The sequence below is a fragment of the Nothobranchius furzeri genome, chromosome 5 (genome assembly GCF_043380555.1).
Source record: "Nothobranchius furzeri strain GRZ-AD chromosome 5, NfurGRZ-RIMD1, whole genome shotgun sequence".
Taxonomy (NCBI): Eukaryota; Metazoa; Chordata; class Actinopteri; order Cyprinodontiformes; family Nothobranchiidae; genus Nothobranchius; species Nothobranchius furzeri.
In genome coordinates, this window is record NC_091745.1 from 67468558 (window position 1) to 67489398 (window position 20841).

A 20841-nucleotide genomic window follows, 5' to 3' on the forward strand; every position below is an offset into this window, starting at 1 on the left:
AGGGCAGGGAGATCCATTACAGCGATCATGCTGAGGTGAACTGGTCCACGGAGAGTTTTATTGCTGAAATAGTTCTGTTTAGGTTCTGATTCAAATAAGACGGGCTTTGCAGCATCATGGGGGCCTCCTGTGACAAGGTAAGTGGAGAAATTGTGGTTTTGTCTGAGGATGTGGGATAAACTCGGATTATTTGGGATTCGGTTTATCAGTTAGATAATTATTACTTATAGCTAGAATGTTGGACAAAATGCTTCAGAATCATTCTGCAGCTCTGTCCAGCATTTTTTTAAATGTGATTTTGGCATCATTTGTTTACATGTTTCACTTTTTCAGGATGAGTTGAGAGTAATTCGATTAGATTTCACAGAACTTTTATTGTTGAGCTTTTTCTGTTGTTGATTTTGAGTCTTTATGGGTTTTATTTTCAAGACTAAACAAAGATACACAGCCTTCGTCGAGAAACAACAGGATGAATCTCAGCCAGAGGAGGGTACTTCTCACCTCACATTCCAGCAGTTCAGGATTTTTCTGCCAAATCTTGATTTTTCTCATGAACATGTCCAGATTTTACACGATTGATCAATGAAAGAAAGTAAAAAGTGACATACAGTAGATGCTTAAAGATTGACGTCATTAAAATATTTAGATAATTTGCATATTTTGACAAATCAAAGATCTGGATAAGATTTACGTCGGACGTTGTTTGAGGTTTTGCAGACTTTGTGCACCGGTTTGAAGCAGTGTGTGTCTGGTCAGGCTCGTTTTTATCTTGGTTGACGTTCAAACCTCACGGTGCAGCTTCAGGAATGTCAGATGAGTCTGAGAAGAGCCCAGACGGTTTCATCCTGACAAAGAAACCTCAGTCTGCTGAGTTCTCACCCAAATCCCCAATACATCTCATCCACTGGCAGCAGAACTAAAGAAGGCAACCTCTGAAAAATAAATTACAATTTTAAACCCAATATAAATAAACATGGTGTCAAAACTGGCAGGAAAATGGGTGGAAGTGGTCCACACCATCGTCTAAATGCCATCCTGAGTATAAAAATGGACAAAATTCCCAAGCATGACCTTTTCACTGCAACTAAAGTAAATTAAAGGATTAAATCCATGAGTTTTGTTCATCTGGATGATCTTATACCTCAGTAATGATCCTTTACGGTGTTTCTAACTGATCCCAGAATAACTGTTGCAGCATTTTGAGGTTGTTTAAGGACCAGAGGAGGCCAGTTTAGCTTTAGTCTGTTTAATAACTTTCAGAAATTAGATTCTTTATGTGTTTTCAGCAGGTTTCCTTCCTCTCAGAGCTCCTCATGTTGGCGCTGTGTATCGTCTCCTGTTTCTGCCAGGAGGAATATTCTGGATACCACTCAGGTCAGAACTCGGTTCCTCCACCTGTTTTTCACATCGTCACATTTTAGCATCTTTTTCAAAAGTATGTATGTAAAAGAACTCTAATGAAGATGTATTTTTTTTAAAAATGATTTAATCTAAAAATCATCAAAAAAAACATTTTCATGAATTTAAATGACCAAACAATATGATGTGTTGTCACCATTTAACTGGTTTCTTCTACTTTTAATCTAATCTGAGTCAACACGGGCCACCAGCATCACTCCATGTTTGCACTTGATGCAAAACCAGCTTGCATGAGCAACTCCTAAAGCACCATTACTCGTCTGTTTTGTGCAGGTGAGAAACATATCTATGAAGAGTCGCCTGCGGTCGACCGCTATGACGGCACCGATTCTCATCAACCTGGTGAGACAACTTTAATAGTTTTTATCTTTTATTAAACAAAAAGAAGAAACTTTACCAAAAACAAAACACCTGATGGATCAGGATCCAGGATCCGATGTCCTCACTCGTCTGGACCAGTCTCCTGTCCAACACAGAGACAACCACACCTGGGGACAATTTAGTCTCCAGTTAACCCAACAAGCTCGTTTTTGGCCCGTGGGAGGAAGCCAGAGTTTCTGGAGAAAGCTCCTGCATGCATGGGAAGCACATGCTAACTCCATGTAGAAATGCTGCACTAGGGACTTGAACCTGTGACCTTTATGCTGCAAGGCAACTATGCTGCCTACTGCACTACCATGCAGTCTAATTTAAATTTCTAAAATGTTTAAAAATCTTTTTTTTTGCTGCACCATCCAGAGCCCACTCACCTCTATGATGAGGACCAGCAGCCGGAGGAAGACTACAACCCCACCGGGGTCACCATGATCACTGAGGACACCTTTCCTTTTGTTGCCACCACCGAGTCCCACTACGCCAAGGAGGACAAAGAGACCATGCAGGTGGGACGACTGAAGGCTAGATATCCGTACGGCAGCTAAAGAAACTTAGAAAAAGAACATTTGTTGAATTTAAAAACAAATAATGTACTTTTCCTCGCTAAATCAACTATTGCAAAATTAAGACAGAAGTTAAATCATAGAAGCTGGACACACGATTTACATACAGGATGATGTAAACAAAACACTCATTACCTTAGCAGACATTTCAACCAGGTGTTCTGGTGATTGAACAGAACACCGGCCCCCTACACACACACACACACACACACACACACACACACACACACACACACACACACACACGACTAAATGGTTATGCCTTTTTATTGCCTCTACAAATCCCCAAAGGCAGAGTTTAGATGTAACACACAGGAAGCTGTGATAAATCTATCTTGTATGGAATAACTTTAATATCTCAAACTTGAAACTGCAAAATAAAAAAAATAAAAAACATTAATAAATTGATGCAGCAGTGACCACAGCTGTGTAGGCATTGATTTAAATTTGCAGCACTGTAATGATGATCTGTTTCAGGTACCGTTTAAATACCCAAGAGGGCCTGACTCGGACTCTTCAGAGGAATCTGGAGGTGATGCGGCGCTTGGAGAGGAGGGACCAACGGAGTGTGATTGTGAACCCGGACAACCTGGTTTTGCTGGTTTTGCAGGACCGAAGGTATCAAGTCTGCTTTATAATAAACTAGCCTGCTAACAGAAATTATTAAATACACTCCCTTTCTTTTTTCTTTAGTAAAAATCACAGTGTTATTTAAGGTAGAAGTGCTGTTCGTTTTTATTGGTTTGCATAAAATGTTTCTTCTTTTTTGTACCTGAAATTCCCTGAAGCTTAGGATTTTATTCATTTCTGTGACATCTTTAGAACATTTCAAGTCAGAAATGCGTGTGAAAACTGCTTAAATCAGTGGATTTCATCTTTATTTAAATGTAAGCTGAATATTTTTTGTCTTTCAGGGATCAAGAGGTCTGCAGGGTCAAACTGGTCTTCCAGGGATTCAGGGCAGAGAGGTAAAACTCCTCCAGTACATGTTTTAATTAGGACTAAATAGTTGACAGAGCAAACCAAAACTGCCTGTTTGATTTTATTTTGAACAATGATGTTTTTTATTTTAGGGTTACAAAGGAGCCAAAGGAGTTCAGGGAAGAAGAGGGGACCCTGGTCCAGTTGTGAGTAGATCCTCTATCAACAGTTTCTGTTTTACTTTCACTTCACACTCAGTTCAGGAAATCTCAGTATTATAGTAAACAATAAATGAAAGTGAAAGTAAGACCTGGGGAAACACCAAAATAAAGACTGAAACCAACATTCACACTTTGTGATTAATAGAAGCAGCAGCCAATGAGCAGCAAGTAAAAGTGAAGGTAATGCAAAAAAAAAAAAAAAAAAAAAAGCTTTTTTAGTTTGATTAAGGCTCCACCATGTCTGAACAGTAGAAAAGGGTAAATATTATTTTATTGTTGTATACATAAGCATCTAACTGAGACAATAAGGCACAGGTTTCTGCTGTATGTCATCGTAAAAAATAGGAGTTTTGTTGGCGTTTGCAGGGTGATGCTGGACCTGAAGGAGAAGATGGAGCTTCTGGTTTCTCTGGCGGGATGGTGAGTTCACCATTCTAACCCCACTTACCCCCCTAAAGTTACTTAGGGTTTTGGTTAAAATTAATCACTTTATAATCATTAAATTGGAAAATAAAATACAATGACTTGATTTTTTTATATCTATAAAACTTTTGTTTCAAAAATAAATAATTAGATTTCTATTTTTTAGGGAGAACCGGGACTTCAAGGGGAACCAGGCGAGCAAGGAGAACTGGGACTGAAGGTAAATAAATATAATACCATACTATACGATGTCACGCTACCTTGTAGTTAGCGCTTAACAATCATCTCTAAAATAGCTGAACAATGCATACTCATATAAAATCAGCTGCTGATCATGACCATTTTGGAGTATAAAGTGAAAAAAGTATATGTGTGTTAATTTCTAAAATGACTGGTGTTGCTGATGGCCAGTCAGAATGGCTACATGCCTGGAAATTGACTTTATGCAGTGCTCAAGTCTAAAAACTACTCTGACTTGTCTAAGATCTTGTAAAAACAGAGTCAATGTGTGAAGGTTATTAAAATTTATGCTATGATGTCTTGAAAATACTTTAATACCTTCTAAACCTGGTGTAAAAGTGGAAATGAAAACTGTTTAGTCCAAACACAGGACCCTGTGGAACTCCACGGCTCAGCGACTGACTTTAATAAAACAAGCTGTTAACAGGTCATATAAAGTCTGGTTTAACTGAAGTATGTTTGGCTCCTAATGAGCAAACATCTGTAATGAATTTCATTATAATAAAAGATCTCTGCATTTTTAGGACCTTTAGTACAGAACTAATAAAAGACACTAATAAAAGACAATCTCCTAGCATTAACTTCAAAATTATGTCTTTTTTGTCTCTCGTTCTTTAATGTGAAAATAACATTGATTTATTCCTGTTTCACTGAGTTTTATTCAGCAGAGAAGCTTTCATATATTTAAGCATTTATTGTTATCTTGTCATTTTTGTCTTTCACTACTAGCTCTTCTCCAGCGTTATTAGGACCTGATTTATTATTTGAATAAGTGTTTCTTCCTGTTGTCAGGGCGACATCGGTATGGAGGGCCCTCGTGGAGGAGTCGGTGCTCCTGGTGAGACTGTAAGGATCACTGCTCCCTGTCCTCCTGTCTGCTGTGGGAAGTCTCATCTCCTTTTGCTACTCATAGGCCCAAATCTATACCACATTTATTAATCTTTTTATTAGGTATTTAAGGTTCTTCAAGCCTTTGCTGACGTCAGAAACTCCAATTAACACCTGATTCTAAAGGCATCTTTGTCTAAAGAGCTTTTCTTATATTAGACTAATTATTTAGAGTAGAAAAGAATGATATTTCATGATGAATAATTACAAACCAATCTCTAATCTCCCTTTCATTGGGAAAATTGTTGAAAAAGCAGCTTTAATCCAGCTGAACAGCTTTTTGGATACAAACGACATCCTAGGTGGTTTTCAGTCAGGCTTTAGACAACACCACAGTACTAAGACTGCACTAATTAAGGCATTAAATTATATTCACGTCAATAAGGATTCAGGCAAAACATCTGTTCTGGTGAGGCTCGATCTCAGTGCATCTTTTTGATACTGTCGACAACAACATCCCTCTTGATAGGCTCATAAACTGGGTGGGATTTACAGGCAGACCATCGTTGGTTCCAGTCATATCTTGAAGAAAGGGGTTATGTTATATCTATTGTTGATCAAAGCAGATCACCAGGAAGTGGGGTCCCTCAGGGCTCAATGCTTGGCCCACTGCTCTTCAATCTCTACATGCTCCCCTTGGGTCAGGTCATGTACATAGTTATGCAGATGACACCCAGATCTACCTAGCTCTATCACCTAGTGACTGTGGTCTCCTAGACTCACTCTGTCAGTGTTTGGAGCAAGTTAATGACTGGATGCAGTAAAAACTTCCTTCAGTTAAAGACAAGACTGCAGTTATTGTCTTTGGAAATAAAGATAGAATGGAGGTTATTGCTCAACTTCGCTCCAGAGGAATAAAGACAAAGACCCAGGTTAGCACTGTTGTTTTACACATTTATCTCTTCACTCCTTGCCAGTGATGAAGGGATGATGATGATGATGTTCTTGTTATTTTTCTGGAGGTTGTGCTCCCAGGGATTTTTGACCCTAATGGCCATTTGTTGGCTAGGTCTTACTTGAACACAAAAGTATTGCTTGCTTGCAATCATTTAGGTATGTACTGCCCCCTATTGCCAGGGAAACTACACATGGTTTCATTTTTATTTACCCATTTAATTTTATATGTTTATAGTTTCAGTTTTTTATTTATTTATTTGCTTTCACATTATTCTCTTACATGCAAATGTTAATTACTTTATGTATTTATTTTGAATAAGATTAGAGGTTGCATTGCAAAAATACAATATTCTATTTCTTACACAATTAAAAAAACCTACTGGGTTTAATATATTTACTATTATTAGTTTTAATTTTTAATAGTTGGTTTATTTAAATCTGTACTTATTTCAGGGGCCTCTTGGTGACCCGGGTCCTTCAGGATCAAAAGGGGGTAAAGGTATTAAGGTAACCTTTTTGGGTTTTTGTACATAGATAAAATGTATTTTACCCCATTATTTAATTGATTTTTTTTTTTTTGCAGTGAACTCAGTGGTAATTGTTTAAATAAAATATTTTGTCATTTGTGTGTTTTGTGTTCAGGGCTCTCCCGGTGACCAAGGCAAGCTCGGCTCTCGGGGGAAAGATGGACCAAAGGTAGAGAAATAAAATATAAAGAAGAGTAAAAAAAATAAAGATATGAGGCATTTTATTATTACTCTTTATAATTTTATTGTCTCTCTCAGGGTCAAACAGGTGCACCCGGGTTTCCAGGTGACATCGGCGAGCGTGGATACACTGTAAGACCAGAGTCCGTCAGATATAACGTCTGAAACTTTACTTGGTGAACTTTGGTCAGTTTTGATCTGAGTTATAGGTTGTCTTAACATCTAAAAGGTTAAATCAGGTCGTGAGACTCATCTTTTAAGGTGTATTTGTAAGTTACAGTTCCCCTTGTTGAGCTCCATGATGGCGTACAATAAGACAACATGTGACCCTAACCCTTACTTCCTTTGGAAAATACAACTGTGTAAACAGAAAAAGTTGTAATCACAACTCAAGTCACTCAAAGTTATTTTGAGACATTTTAATTTCCTTCTGTAGTTGTATAATATGATTTTTTAAACTGTTCATTCCCTCTCAGGGTTATTCAGGACAGCCAGGATCTGTCGGACCAACAGGACCAAAGGTAAACTGATGTTTGAGCTTTTTAATTTTCATTTACGTTTCTGTAAGTCTGGTATTTTCCTGATGAAATAACATCTGTTTGTAATGGTTGATATGTTGACACGTGTGGTAATTTTCATTTTCACAAGTCTGATAATAGTAACAAGCATTAACTTCAGGTAGGAAGTAGAAAAGTCCTTGATTATTTGTCAGATCTTCTGATTCTAAACACAAAATAATATCACTTCTTTATTTTATAACTTTGAAGGCTTTGATGTGTCATATCTAATCTCTTCAACGTGTTTAGTTTTTGTTTGATCTAACAGGATCTGATAGTAAACACACACATTAGACTGCTTGTAATTCCCCTGTGAAACTGAAACTTTTGTTATATTTTTCCTGCTTTTAAAATGATTTACTTTTTCCCATCTGTCCGGAATGACAACAGAGCTGCCCCAGAAACATTCAGGTCACGTGTCGCGAGGACACAGGGGCTTTGATTTTCACTATAAACGCTGTGATCGTTCACTAAAGGAGAAAAGAAAGAAAAAGAGGTTAATAGAATAAATAAAAGTATGACTTATTAATGGCTTATTTATTACTCTTTCAGCTGTGAATCATAATAGTTTCTGAAACTCCCTCCATTCGCTCGGGTGTGTGAGATTACATTTGTGTTACACCATAAAGAGAATTATTCACTTCTAGAATGTTTAAAATTTCATTTCATTGCCACAAATGCTGATTTCTTTGTATTTTAGTCATATCTTTTTAAATTATTGACCACACTTAGTTAAAATTAAATTGCATATATGTCATAATTAAAACTGTCCTTGGACCAAGTTAAATATAGCACAGCTGAAAGTGAGCCTTATCTTTTTTTACACTTATCTTTATTATTAGAGAAACAAACCAATTCAATTCTGTTTATATAGCACCAATTCATAACAAGAGTCACCAGTAACCTGTTCATCTGGTTTATTGGGTTGGGGGGAATTTGTTTTTAAGAAGCAGGAGTGAACTGCTAATGAAGCCTGAGAACACTAAGGCCCGATCCCACTACTCGCCCTTTCACACTTGTGCCCTTCAATTGCGCGTTCCCAGCCAGGGGTGCGAGTGCGTAGGGTGTCCCGATTCTCAAGTGCGGAAGTTGATCACCCCTTTTGCACCCTTGTTTGCACTTCACCCAAGTCCAAATCAGTGCAGACTTGGGTAAAGTGTATTAATCCATTGCTGTGGGAGAAAAAGCTCAAGTACCTTTTGTGAAAATATGTATTTTCTAATTAAAGTAGTTGATTTCGGGACAATTAAATGATGCTCTGGATTTTTTTTAGATAAAGCAGAAATTCCTGTAAATTTATTTCAAATAATTATTTGGTTGTTTGTTGGAAAGTTGTTAATAAAGGTTTTTTTTTTAAAGTAGCACAACGACCAGCTTCCCTGCATGAGTTGCGGTCGATGACGCATTGCTCCGTGATTCAGTTTGGCAATTATTTGCACACTTGTGTACTACGCAATGCCTTACTGCACACTTCCTCCAAGTGCACTTCACAGAAGACCATAGGGCGCAGTGCAGTACTGAGTCAGATTTATAACCAGAACTGTATTACTTTTTAATTTCCTATTCACTTGAAACTTTGGTATTCTGGAAATAAAAACATGTCTGTATGATTTTTAAGATTAGCAATGTTGCGTTTACAGACTCAGAAAAAGAAAAGTGGAGTTTTGAATTGTACATTTAGACAAAAAAGGGAAAATATATTTAAAGACTACATTACATCAAAAATGACTTAAGAGTTTGTTTCAGCAAAATTTAAATAAATTTGAATCAAATGAATGATGATGTAATCTTGATGGCAACTTCATCAGATTTGTACATCAAATATTAAATATGGGCTTTCTACATGAATTTAAATATATCATTTAGAATTTTTTTATTGAATCTTGAATATTTTTCAGCTTTCTAAATTGTTATATTACTTCCTGTGTCAGGGCACTAAAGGTCATGGTGGCCTTCCAGGCAGCGATGGTGAACCTGGAGAGGACGTAAGTGGCTGAAAATCAGGGCCTCAACTTTTTAGAAACTTTTAATCTCATATAAATTTTTTTAGGGTCCTATAGGAACCCCTGGGTTGATGGGAGAGCCTGGACCATTTGGTGTCAAGGTAACAAAATTAAACATTTTATTTCCTCCCTATTCTCCTCAAAACACCCAGTTATCCTGTTTACCTTAAATATAACAATGATATTTTCTCAATTCATCAATTTACAACTTGCTGTGTTTATTAAAATGTGCTGCATGTTTAGTTTTTATGTAATTCTAGAAATAGCACTAAATAATTTAGTCTCTTGAGTTATTTTAGCAAAAAACACAGTCAGAAAGCAAATTAAATGTATTTTTCTTGAAAGTTTTACAATGATGAACATGATCTTATAATTAAACTGAAAGAAAAACAAAGTTCAGTTTTCTTTTTCTAGAAGTGACTGAGCATGCAGGAGTTCTGAGTCACTGTCTGACTCACCATGAAATCAGCTATTCATCACTCTAGTCTGAAAAAAGCACCACTGTCTGATGAGCAAAAAAAATAAAAAGTTTTAACAAGTCTCAGATGCAGCTAGGCTACAGGAAATACTTGCCTCCTTCAAAATAAAAGACAGAATTATCACAATTCCACTTAGTTTATTACTTTTTCTTCCATTTCAGGGTAATAAAGGTGACCACGGTGTGAGGGGGCCTCGAGGCAGAGTGGGCAGAGTGGTGAGTAAACATCATTGTAAATAAATAAAAGTCAGAATTAAACTGAAGAGGAAGTGATCTCCTAACCTCAGGTGATTCTGCACCTGATAGGAGACAACACATTTCTTTCAACTAGAGAAAAAGTCCCAGATTGTCACAAATCATCAGACAAATATCTGTCATCTGCAAAATTTTATCTAACAAATGTCAGATTGTTTATGTAGCAGAGTTTTTTTTCCACTTAATGTGCATGACCTCTTTTTGCAAATGTTTTTTTGTTGTTGTTGTTGTTTTGTACAAATGTTATTCTCTTCTATGACACAAGTTATTGAAACGTGAATTTCTTTTTTCAATATAAATGACACATTGTTAAAATTACATATTTTTGTTCTTTTTAAAGTCTCCGTAACAACTTATTTGAAACTGTTTTTATTGGAATGTCTACATATCTTATAGTGAACTTCAAAATAAAATCCTCACGTAAAACAATTTTAAATTCAATAAAGCACTTATTAAACAAATAACCCACTTTAACAGCATTTTAAGCTTTTGTTTGAATTGGTTAAATTAATGTAGACACATTTTCCTGCTTTGTAGGGAGAATAATTTTTCTGTGCTATGTGAAAACAGACACATTACTAAGTCAACAAATAAGTTTGAAGATTTAAAGGCATTTTAATTATGTGATAAAGAGCACAGAAAAGTGGAGTAGTTTAGGCATTTCAGGGTCTTGTTCACGAGTGAGGGAAAGCTGGAGCGCGAGATGGATAGGCACTCGCGGAGTACAGACGCTTCTCTCTTTCGATCCCTTATCTTTTTTTCCCAAGGCTCTTTGTCCTGTCTGCCCACAGAGCGCTTCTCTGCATTTCTTCTGAAAAACCCTATTTTTACTAACCGTGGATTTGATGAATTGGTCATTCAATGCGGTTGATAAGATTTTTTCAACAATGAGAACGGAGCAGGGGGCTCCCACATGTCTACAGGGGACACACCCGGTGGGATATATGCTGGATTCCTGGAAGGAGTGGATGATCATATGCCTCAGCCAGCTGTCCATTGAGGATATCGAAGACGTGTGGATAATTGGCCTGATGATCACTGGATTTCTCCTGATTGGAGTGGGAGGATATCTGGTTTTCTGGAAATTTGGGAAGACGGGAGCAATTGGAGGGTGACCCGCACCCACGGAAAGCACCGTCCGTGTGGAGACTTCTCAGACTGGGACGTTACTCGAGGTGAATCGTAAGCTGGATAATGTTCTAGCTGCGATACCGGTATTAGTGCACAAAATGGATGTCATCTCGGAGGGAGTCACCGAACGGTATGGACAGGTTTAAAAACCCAAAATTGGCTTCACTGAAGGACTGGAATGATCAGTTTAAAGACTGAAGGCAGAGAGGAAAATTATCTCAACTTGACCCAAACAAATTCTTGTTATCTGGATCTGACGGCCTGGTAGCCTTGAGCGGCAAGCAACAAACCCCCACGAAGGAATGCAGACAGATGCTATGAAAACCCATGAAAACCCCATAACTCATGTTATGTTGTGTTGTCTGAAGTCTGTTACATATTTGTTTAGGTGTTTGTTTGCAGACCAAAGCTGCCCTCCTGGTGGGAGGGTAACTCTGAAGTGCGTTTTTTTCCCTCCACCTGAACCAATCCTCATGTAAACCCTCTTATCTCTATTAAGGTAGCGCGACTCGGGTTGCGAATGACCACAGTCACCAATTCTTGTCATGTGTCTTGCCCATGTATGTCTGATCTCTGAATTGTGTGTACTGAAACTCTAATTTCCCTCTGGGATTAATAAAGTATTGATTGTGTAACGTGAGGAAGTATGGGTTTCTGTGTCAAAGGTCGTATTTGCCTTTGATTGATTGAGATTGGTGCTGCATCTGCAGTGATGCGGGCGTTGTATCGGTCTGTCGTGGTGAAGAGAGAGCTGAGTGAGAAGGCGAAGCTCTACGTTCCTACCTTCATCTATGGTCACGGGTTTTGGGTAGTGACCGAAAGAACAAGATTGCGGATACAAGCGGCCAAAATGAGTTTTCTCCGAAGGGTGGCTGGGGCTCTCCCTTAGAGATGGGGTGAGAAGCTCAGTCATCTGGGAGGGGCTCGAGTAGACCTGCTGCTCCTCCACATTTAGAGGAGCTAGTTGAGGTGGCTTGGGCATCTAGTTAGAATGCCTCCTGGGCACCTCCCTGGTGAGGTTTTCCAGGCACGTCCAACTGGTAGGAGACCCATGGGAACACCCAGGACACGTTGGAGGGACTATGTTTCTCAGCTGACCAGGGAACGCCATGGGATTCCCCCAGAAGAGCTGGCCCAAGTGGCTGGGGAGAGGGAAGTCTGGGCCTCTCGACTTAGGCTGGTGCCCCGTGACCTGACTCCAGGTAAGCGGAAGAAAATGGATTGATGGAGAGCACAGAAGATTTGTAGCAACAAAAAACATCTGAAACCGAAAAATAAACTTTAACGGAGGGAAAGCAGTTTGGCTTTCTAGAATTTGTTTTTTAATGTTTTTCTTCCCATCATCTCCAAGTTCTTGTTTAGGGGTCAGTTGTTGAATCTCATTTTTTGTTTATTTTTGTTTCTTCATTTAAGAGGATTGAATTCATGCACATAAAATGTATTAATTAAACTGAAATAAATAAATGGCTAACTGAGAACTAAGTAAATCAAATAAAAATATTTAAAGAATGATATAGATTAGCACACATCATCATTCATTTGCTATGTTTTAATAGCTTTACCTGTTTGATCTGATCTCCATTTTGTTTTGCACAGATTAATTCAATAAAAATTATGTAGAAGAAAAATTGAAAACAAAATAGGGAAGTTATAAAAATAAGAACTGGTTGTTGTGACAGAAATGCCATGTGACCAGTTCATATGAAACCCAAAAGGGAATGTCCCTAAAGGGGAAAAATGTTTTTGTATAACTAAGTTTCATTTCAAACAGAATGATCTCTTAGGTCTTCCACTATAATTGCAGGTGTGTTTTGACCTAACCTGATATTATTGTGAATATATATATATATATATATATATATATATATATATATATATATATATATATATATATATATATATATATATATGTATATATACATAATATGAGTGGCTAATCATCAAATGACTATTAAAATGCCATTACTGTGTTGATTGGGTTTAAAAGAAGAAAGTTTTTATAGGATTTTACACAGAAACTAAACACCGATTTGAACTGGGCCAAGTTTGGATCCCTGTGGTGTGTCACGTGAGATTTATGTGATTTCACAAGAAAATGGCTGGTTCCGTTTCATATACTTGTTTTTGTCGTAAATTGTCCCAGTGGCATTTCTGGTTTCCGGTGTGTTTCAATCAAGTGAAAGGTCAAATCACCCCAAAAACAGAACCAAAGAAAAAGTCTCACATGCGTTTGTGGATTTTCTTTATGAGTGGCACCAAATGTGATATACCAACACATACATTTTCACTTTTGGTCAGATAGAAAATCCTCTTTCAAGACTGACCTTTAACTCCGTTCTGATTTGTGTTCACATTATAAAACAGTCAATATGAAAAAAGTTGGATTTATTTTGTTGCTGTCTATTCATTTAGAGGTATCAGGGTTTTACCCAGAGGAGGTTCAACTCTTATGATAATTTTTGCCTTTAGTTTAAAACTTCCAAAGTAAAGCTGATTTTGTTAAATTTTTCATGATTTTTACTTCACGCTTTATTACTTATGCAAAGCTGTATTCTTTTTTTTAAACAGGGAGCTCAAGGAGAAGCTGGAGATGCTGGGACTCATGGAAAACCAGGAGCAAAGGGTCTCCAGGGCCAGACAGTGAGTACACACAAGTCCAAATAATGTGCATGTGAATTTTGATTAAGAAATATACATTTTACCACGAACACCAACAAAAAAGAAAACATAATAAATGAGCCCTTAGTAAAGATCTGCAGAATTAAATTCTATGTTTTTGACATACAACACACATACTGACTACCATAATGATGTGTTTTTATTTTTATTTCAGTAACAAATATCACAAACAACCAACATTCATTACTCTGGGAGAATGTAAGCCTTTAAAATTCCCACGTATAATCAGTTAAACTTTCTCATCCAGGGGGCCAAAGGAGAAACCGGAGAAGACGGTGAGAAGGTGAGTCTTTAACACTGAAAACGATCAAACGCTGTCGTGTTGTTGTCCTGTTGGTATGAAGGTACTAAACTCAGGATATTTTCAATGCTGTGACTTTTATCTCCAAACTTTGATGCAGATTTAAAAGACTAAAAAGGTACAAACGTTTTTGTACTTAGTGATGAATTTAGCTATAAAACACAGTATTCCAAAAGTGACACTGACATATAAAAACAGGCATTTCCCCAGTTATTATCTGACATTTGTTCTTCCTCCTTTTTAAGCTTTGATAGTCTGGCTCATCAGCTGCAGTTTCAGTGAAACTTCTGACTCATAACTACTTCCTCTTCCCATTACTCCTTTTTCTTAGGGTGCAGCAGGGCGGAAAGGCATCAAAGGGGAAAAAGGACAAAAGGTAAATATGCAGGAGGCTAAAATGTGCCTTGAGGTGATGTCAGTCAGGTACTGTCCCCTTTTCACAACTCCTGGAATTCAGTAATGATGTATTTGTGCCTTTTTCCTCTTTACCTCGTAGGGAGGCAGAGGTGATGGTGGAGACAAAGGACAGGTGATTACATCATTATTTTTCATTACATCATAGATACTGTAGACATGGAGTTTCTGGAGCATTAATCTAACCCAATGATGTTTTCCCCAAAATGTGTCACCTGTGTATTTAATGAAAAATCACGATGATGCAAACAGTAAATTAGAAGCATTACTGATTATGTAAAGTCCCATTAGTCATCATCGCACACTGGTGAAATTACATCTCAAATCAAATCAATCAAAGATACTTTATTAATCCCAGAGGGAAATTAGAGCATTTGGCCCGTCCACGTGCAGAGCGGCTGCAGCTCGGGAACTATTTGGTGGTTAAACCCCCAATCCAACCCCTTAAAGCAGAATTTCTAGCAGGGAGGCATTAGGTCCCATTTTTAAAGTCTTTGGTATGACCTGACTGGGACTTGAACCCCAAACTCCCAGTCCCAGGGTGGAAACTCTACCACTAGACCACTGAGAAGGTTCATGTAGTCTAATGATCAACGGTTTTCATGTGTAAATAAAATACATAATTACGTGTATGTGATCCTCTTACATCTTTTACAGTCAGGTCCATAAATATTGGGACATCAACACAATGCTAACATTTTTGGCTCTATACACCACCACAATGGATATCAAATGAAACGAACAAGATGTGCTTTAACTGCAGACTGTCAGCTTTTATTTGAGGTATTTACATCCAAATCAGGTGAACGTGTAGGAATTACAACAGTTTGCATATGTGCCTCCCACTTGTTAAGGGACCAAAAGTAATGGGACAATTGGCTTCTCAGCTGTTCCATGGCCAGGTGTGTGTTATTCCCTCATTATCCCAATTACAATGAGCAGATAAAAGGTCCAGAGTTCATTTCAAGTGTGCTATTTGCATTTGGAATCTGTTGCTGTCAACTGTCAAGATGAGATCCAAAGAGCTGTCATATCAGTGAAGCAAGCCATCATTAGGCTGAAAAACAAAAGAAACCTATCAGAGAGATAGCGAAAACATTAGGCATGGCCAAAACAACAGTTTGGAACATTCTCAAAAAGAAGGAATGCACCGGTGAGCTCAGCAACATCAAAAGACCCGGAAGACCACGGAAAACAACTGTGGTGGATGACCGAAGAACCCTTTCCCTGGTGAAGAAAACACCCTTCACAACAGTTGGTCAGATCAAGAACGCTCTCCAGGAGGTGTCAAAGTCAACAATCAAGAGAAGACTCCACCAGTGTGAATACAGAGGGTTCACCAATCAATCAATAAATCAATCAAAGCTTTATTTATAAAGCGCCTTCCGCAACCCTGTCAGGAAGCCCAAAGCGCTGAGATGGATTACACCACAAGATGTAATCCATTGGTGAGCCCCAAAAACAGGAAGGCCCGATTAAAGTTTGCCAAACAACATCTAAAAAAGCCTTCAAAGTTCTGGAACAACATCCTATGGACAGATGAGACCAAGATCAACTTGTACCAGAGTGGTGGGAAGAGTCTGGAGACGGAAAGGAACTGCTCATGATCCTAAGCATACCACCTCATCAGTGAAGCATGGTGCTGGAAGTGTCATGGCGTGGGCATGTATGGCTGCCAGTGGAACTGGTTCTCTTGTATTTATTGATGATGTGACTGCTGACAAAAGCAGCACGATGAATTCTGACGTGTTTCAGGCAATATAATATAGTCCTATTCAGCCAAATGCCTCAGAACTCATTGGGCCTCACAGTGCAGATGGACAATGACCCGAAGCATACTGCAAATGCAACCAAAAAGTTTTTGAAGGGAAAGAAGTGGACTGTTTTGCAATGGTCAAGTCAATCTCCTGACCTGAATCCGATTGAGCATGCATTTCACTTGCTGAAGACAAAATTGAAGGGAAAATGCCCCTGGAACAAGCAGGAACTGAGGACTGTTGCAGTAGAGGCCTGGCAGAGCATCACCAGGGATGAAACCCAACGTCTGGTGATGTTGATGTGTTCCAGACTTCAGGCTGTAATTGACTGCAAAGGATTTGCAACCAAGTATTGAAATGTATAAGTTTGATTTATGGTTCTTATTCTGTCCCATAACTTTTGGTCCCTTAACAGGTGGGAGGCACATATGCAAACTGTTGTAATTCCTACACCGTTCACCTGATTTGGATGTAAATACCCTCAAATAAATTTTAGAACAAATTATGATGCTCGGAGGGCAACAGTGTTGGTTCTGCTGGATCTAAGCGCTGCCTTTGATACAGTAGACCACACTATTCTTTTAACCCGTTTAAAACAGATCGGCCTCTCTGGTGTTGTTCACAGTTGGTTTACTTCCTACCTCACAGACAGGACTTTTATGGTGAGTCTGGATACCTGTTCCTCTGGGGTCCACAGCATCACATGCGGGGTGCCTCAGGGATCAATTCTAGGCCCAGTACTTTTTAACCTCTATATGCTCCCTCTGGGCAGCGTCATCAGGAGACATGGGGTGGATTTCCACAGTTACGCTGATGATACACAGTTGTACATCTCCGTGTCTCCTGATGACTCTCAGCCAATGGAAACACTTTTTAATTGCATTTTAGATATTAAATCATGGATGACTGAAAACTTTCTCCAGCTCAACCAGGGCAAAACTGAAGTTTTAGTCATCGGTCCTGAGGCCCAGAGAGAGAAACTTTTACCTAAACTACAATCAATGTCTTTTTATCCATCACTACAAGTGAAGAATCTGGGTGTTATTTTTGACTCTGAGCTGACTTTTATCCCCCATATTAAAAACATCACAAAAATAGGTTTTTACCATCTTAAGAATATCGCCAGAGTCCGCCCCATTCTCTCTCGGGCCAATACGGAGACGCTAGTGCATGATTTTGTAACCAGTAGAATTGATTACTGCAATGCCCTGCTTTCTGGTCTTCCCAAAAAGAGCATCTCAGGTTTACAACTCTTACAAAACTCAGCAGCACGTGTCCTGATGAAGACCAGGAAGCGGGAGCACATCACTCCGGTTTTAAAATCACTGCACTGGCTCCCCGTATGTTTCAGGATTGATTTTAAGGTTCTTTTAATGGTTTTTAAGTGTCTTAATGGTCTTGGGCCTTCTTATCTTTCAGAACTGCTTTTACTGTATAAACCCTCGCGGTCTCTGCGCTCCTCTGGCAGCCGTCTCCTAGTTTTCCCTAAAGTTAAGACTCACACCCACGGCGAGGCGTCCTTCAAGTATTACGGCCCTCGCCTTTGGAACGGGCTGCCGGAGGACCTCAGGTCCGAAGGGAACATCCAGGCTTTTAAGAATAGGCTCAAGACCCACCTTTTTAGCTTAGCTTTTAACTGATTACTATTTATCTATAAATACATATTTATCTCTTTTATTATTTTTATCATTTTATATACATCTTAGTGTTTTTATATGATTATGTTTTCTTTTACTATCTTTATAATCACTTTTTATCAGTTACTTTTTATCATTATTAGCTTTTATTATTTTATATGTTATATATCTTAAATCCTCCAGTGTTTCCTCTGCGGAGCCCTCTGCCTTGGGGCCGGTGGTCAGGGGCGGCGGCGGCCGGGGCGCTCCCCAGGTAGTGCCCGGGCACTGGTGGGGGTTTCTGCCCTACGCCACTGGGCGTCATGGGCCGGTGTATTGGCTGATGCCATTGATCTGTTGCTGCCAAGGCAGATGGCTCCGCTGATGATGTGTCGTTCATTACCTGACCCATCTGAACTCAGCCTATTGTTTCCTCTGGTGTTCACGAGTGTGTGTGTGTGTGTGTGTGTGTGTGCGGGTGATTGTATGTCCACTTTGGAAGTTGGGTGCGGGAGGGGAACTGTAATTTTTAATTGTTTTATACTTGGGGAGGGGGGCTGGGATGGGAATGTGGGATCTATGGGGCCATTTTAATCTGTAAAGCACTTTGAGTTGCATTTTTTGTATGAAAAGTGCTATATAAATAAAGTTGATTTGATTTGATTTAAAACCTGACAGTCTGCAGTTAACGCACATCTTGTTTGTTTCATTTGATATCCATTGTGGTGGTGTATAGAGCCAAAAATGTTAGCATTGTGTCGATGTCCCAATATTTATGGACCTGACGGTATCTTTCTCCAAGCGAGGACCAAAAGGTGCAGTAGGTCGTTCCGGCATCCCGGGCCCTGTAGGACCACCTGGCATCCCCGGCACCCGCGGTGACCGTGGTGTCATCGGTGACCTGGGTGTTAAAGGTCAAGCAGGACCAAAAGGAGTTCCAGGTCCATCTGTGAGTTACATCTTCAGGATCTGATCATCCGATTCTTTATGTTCTTAGTCAAACAGATGTCAAGCATTTCTGTTCATCAGTTGTCAAACAAACGTGTGATCTTCACAGGTTTCTAATGACGACAAACTGTCTTCATAGCTTGTTTTTGGTCCTTCAGGGTCCTGGTCTGAGTGATCAGCAGGTCTTGCAGCTCTGTACTGATGTTGTGAAGGCCCAGATCTCCCAGTACGCCGCTTCAATCCGAGCCAAATGTGCCCAGGGCTGTCCCATCAACAACAGAACACTAATTGGGCCACCAGGAGTTCAAGGACCATTGGGACAACCGGGCAAAGCTGTACGGGAATTTCAGTCTTCTCTGTTTATATATTTTCTTTTGTTACATGTACCAGGATGGAAATCATTGTTGTATTTATTAATTATGGAGATGCTGAACTGCTTGCAAATGGCTCGATAAGATGTGTGCTTCCATCTGTCAGGGTAAAGCAGGAAAAGCTGGAACAAAAGGAGCCAGAGGTGTTCAAGGAGACAGAGGACTGGAGGGACAGAAAGGAGCTGAGGGGGAACGAGGTAAAGTTTTTGTGTCCGAACTCTCCTCCAGGGGTGCAACGGCCTAAAAATAAAACATTTTTTATTTTAAGACATTTTACGGAAGAATTAAGCAACTTTAGTAATCTAGGGGCAATAAAATAGAACTACCTGAGACAAACCAGTTGAGGTGGTTCAGGTATCTGGTAAGGATGCCTCCTAGACACCTCCCTGGTGAGGTTTTCCAGGCACGTCCAACTGGGACAAGACCCAAAGGAAGACCCAGGACACGTTGGAAAGACTGTGTTTCTTGCCTGGCAGGGAATGCCTTGGGATTTCCCGGGAAGAGCTGGCTCAAGTTAGCCTAGTGAACTACACCAAATTCTTGCTTTGCAAAGTTTGGTCTAGGAACGCTCCACTGGAACCTCTGCAGCCCCAACAGCATTATGGCTGGCCAATCACAGCTCTCTAGAGGGGTTTCAAACACATAATGAGCTGTGATTGGTCCATAATGGTGGGTCAATCATAGTGCTCTATCTGCTTAGTGAACAAATCACAGAGCTTTATCCGCTTTGTGGGCCAATCAGGGCACTCTATATGCCTGGTGGGTGGGATGATGCAACAGAGTGAAACAAGAGCATGTCACATTCTTTGTCCAGTGGAATGTGGAGATCATTTGAAAGTAATACTAAATAATACATTTATTTAGTCTGGCTTGCCAGGCTCGGCCCAAATGGCTGGGGAGAAGAAAGTCTGGGCTGCTGCCCCGCGACCCGACTCCAGACAAACGGATGAAAATGGATGAATGTAAAATATACGACCATTGAACTCAAAAATCACAATTTGGAAAACAAAATCCTTGAGTTTGTCCCTGAATTTTAAATTTGCAGTGTGTGTCCAACTTTTTCCTTCAAACTTCATGTGTTTTCACGAACAGGTCAGAAGGGATCTAAAGGCATGGGAGGTGATCCGGGCAAAGGACTGCCGGGACTGGATGGACCTCAGGGACTCAGAGGTGATATAAGCAGAACTTCTCCTATTGTTGGGATTTTAGGTCCTTTTTTTGGATGTGAACAAAACACACATCCTTAATTACTCAATATATCCTTTAAAGTAGTAATTTTCTTTATTTCCATGACCTTTCCAGGTTCACCAGGTGACCCAGCAGAACCTAAAAATGGGATGGATGGTCCCCGCGGTCCTCGTGGCTTCCCTGGTCCCATGGGTCCAATCGGCATGGTGGGACTCCCAGGCGTGCCGGGATTTTGCGAAGCGAGGGATTGTAGTATTCATGCACCAGTGATGCGCAAAGAGCAGGGCCTGGTGAAAAGACCTGCAAGTTCAAAAATCTGAACCTGAAGTCAAACACCTCCAGAGGGACAGGAGATGTTTACTGCAGGCATGATTTGAACAGTTCATTCTTCTTGTGCATTTATGGCAGTACTTAGTCTGACAGCTGGGATTAAATGGAGCACGTTGGGCAGAAAAGCCAGAAGATGCTGAACAGATCCTATAATGAATC

General features: G+C 39.5%; 1 protein-coding gene across 2 annotated transcripts; it reads left to right on the forward strand.

Annotated features, from left to right (window-relative positions):
* zgc:113232 (collagen alpha-2(IX) chain) lies at window positions 1-20841 on the forward strand. Of its 2 annotated transcripts, none has more exons than XM_015949961.3 (26): window positions 1-137; window positions 1287-1374; window positions 1693-1761; window positions 2158-2300; window positions 2835-2975; window positions 3272-3325; window positions 3431-3484; window positions 3866-3919; window positions 4089-4142; window positions 4955-5008; window positions 6401-6454; window positions 6590-6643; window positions 6733-6786; window positions 7131-7175; window positions 9143-9196; window positions 9262-9315; window positions 9855-9908; window positions 13647-13718; window positions 14005-14040; window positions 14390-14434; window positions 14555-14587; window positions 18648-18794; window positions 18952-19128; window positions 19271-19361; window positions 20257-20334; window positions 20467-20841. In XM_015949961.3, exons 1-26 carry the CDS (start codon window positions 117-119, stop codon window positions 20670-20672), a joined length of 1986 nt encoding a protein of 661 aa, XP_015805447.3. In that variant the 5' UTR covers window positions 1-116; the 3' UTR covers window positions 20673-20841. The 2 variants fall into 2 exon arrangements, with proteins under 2 accessions (XP_015805447.3, XP_054596931.2); XM_054740956.2 differs by having other exon boundaries at window positions 1290-1374.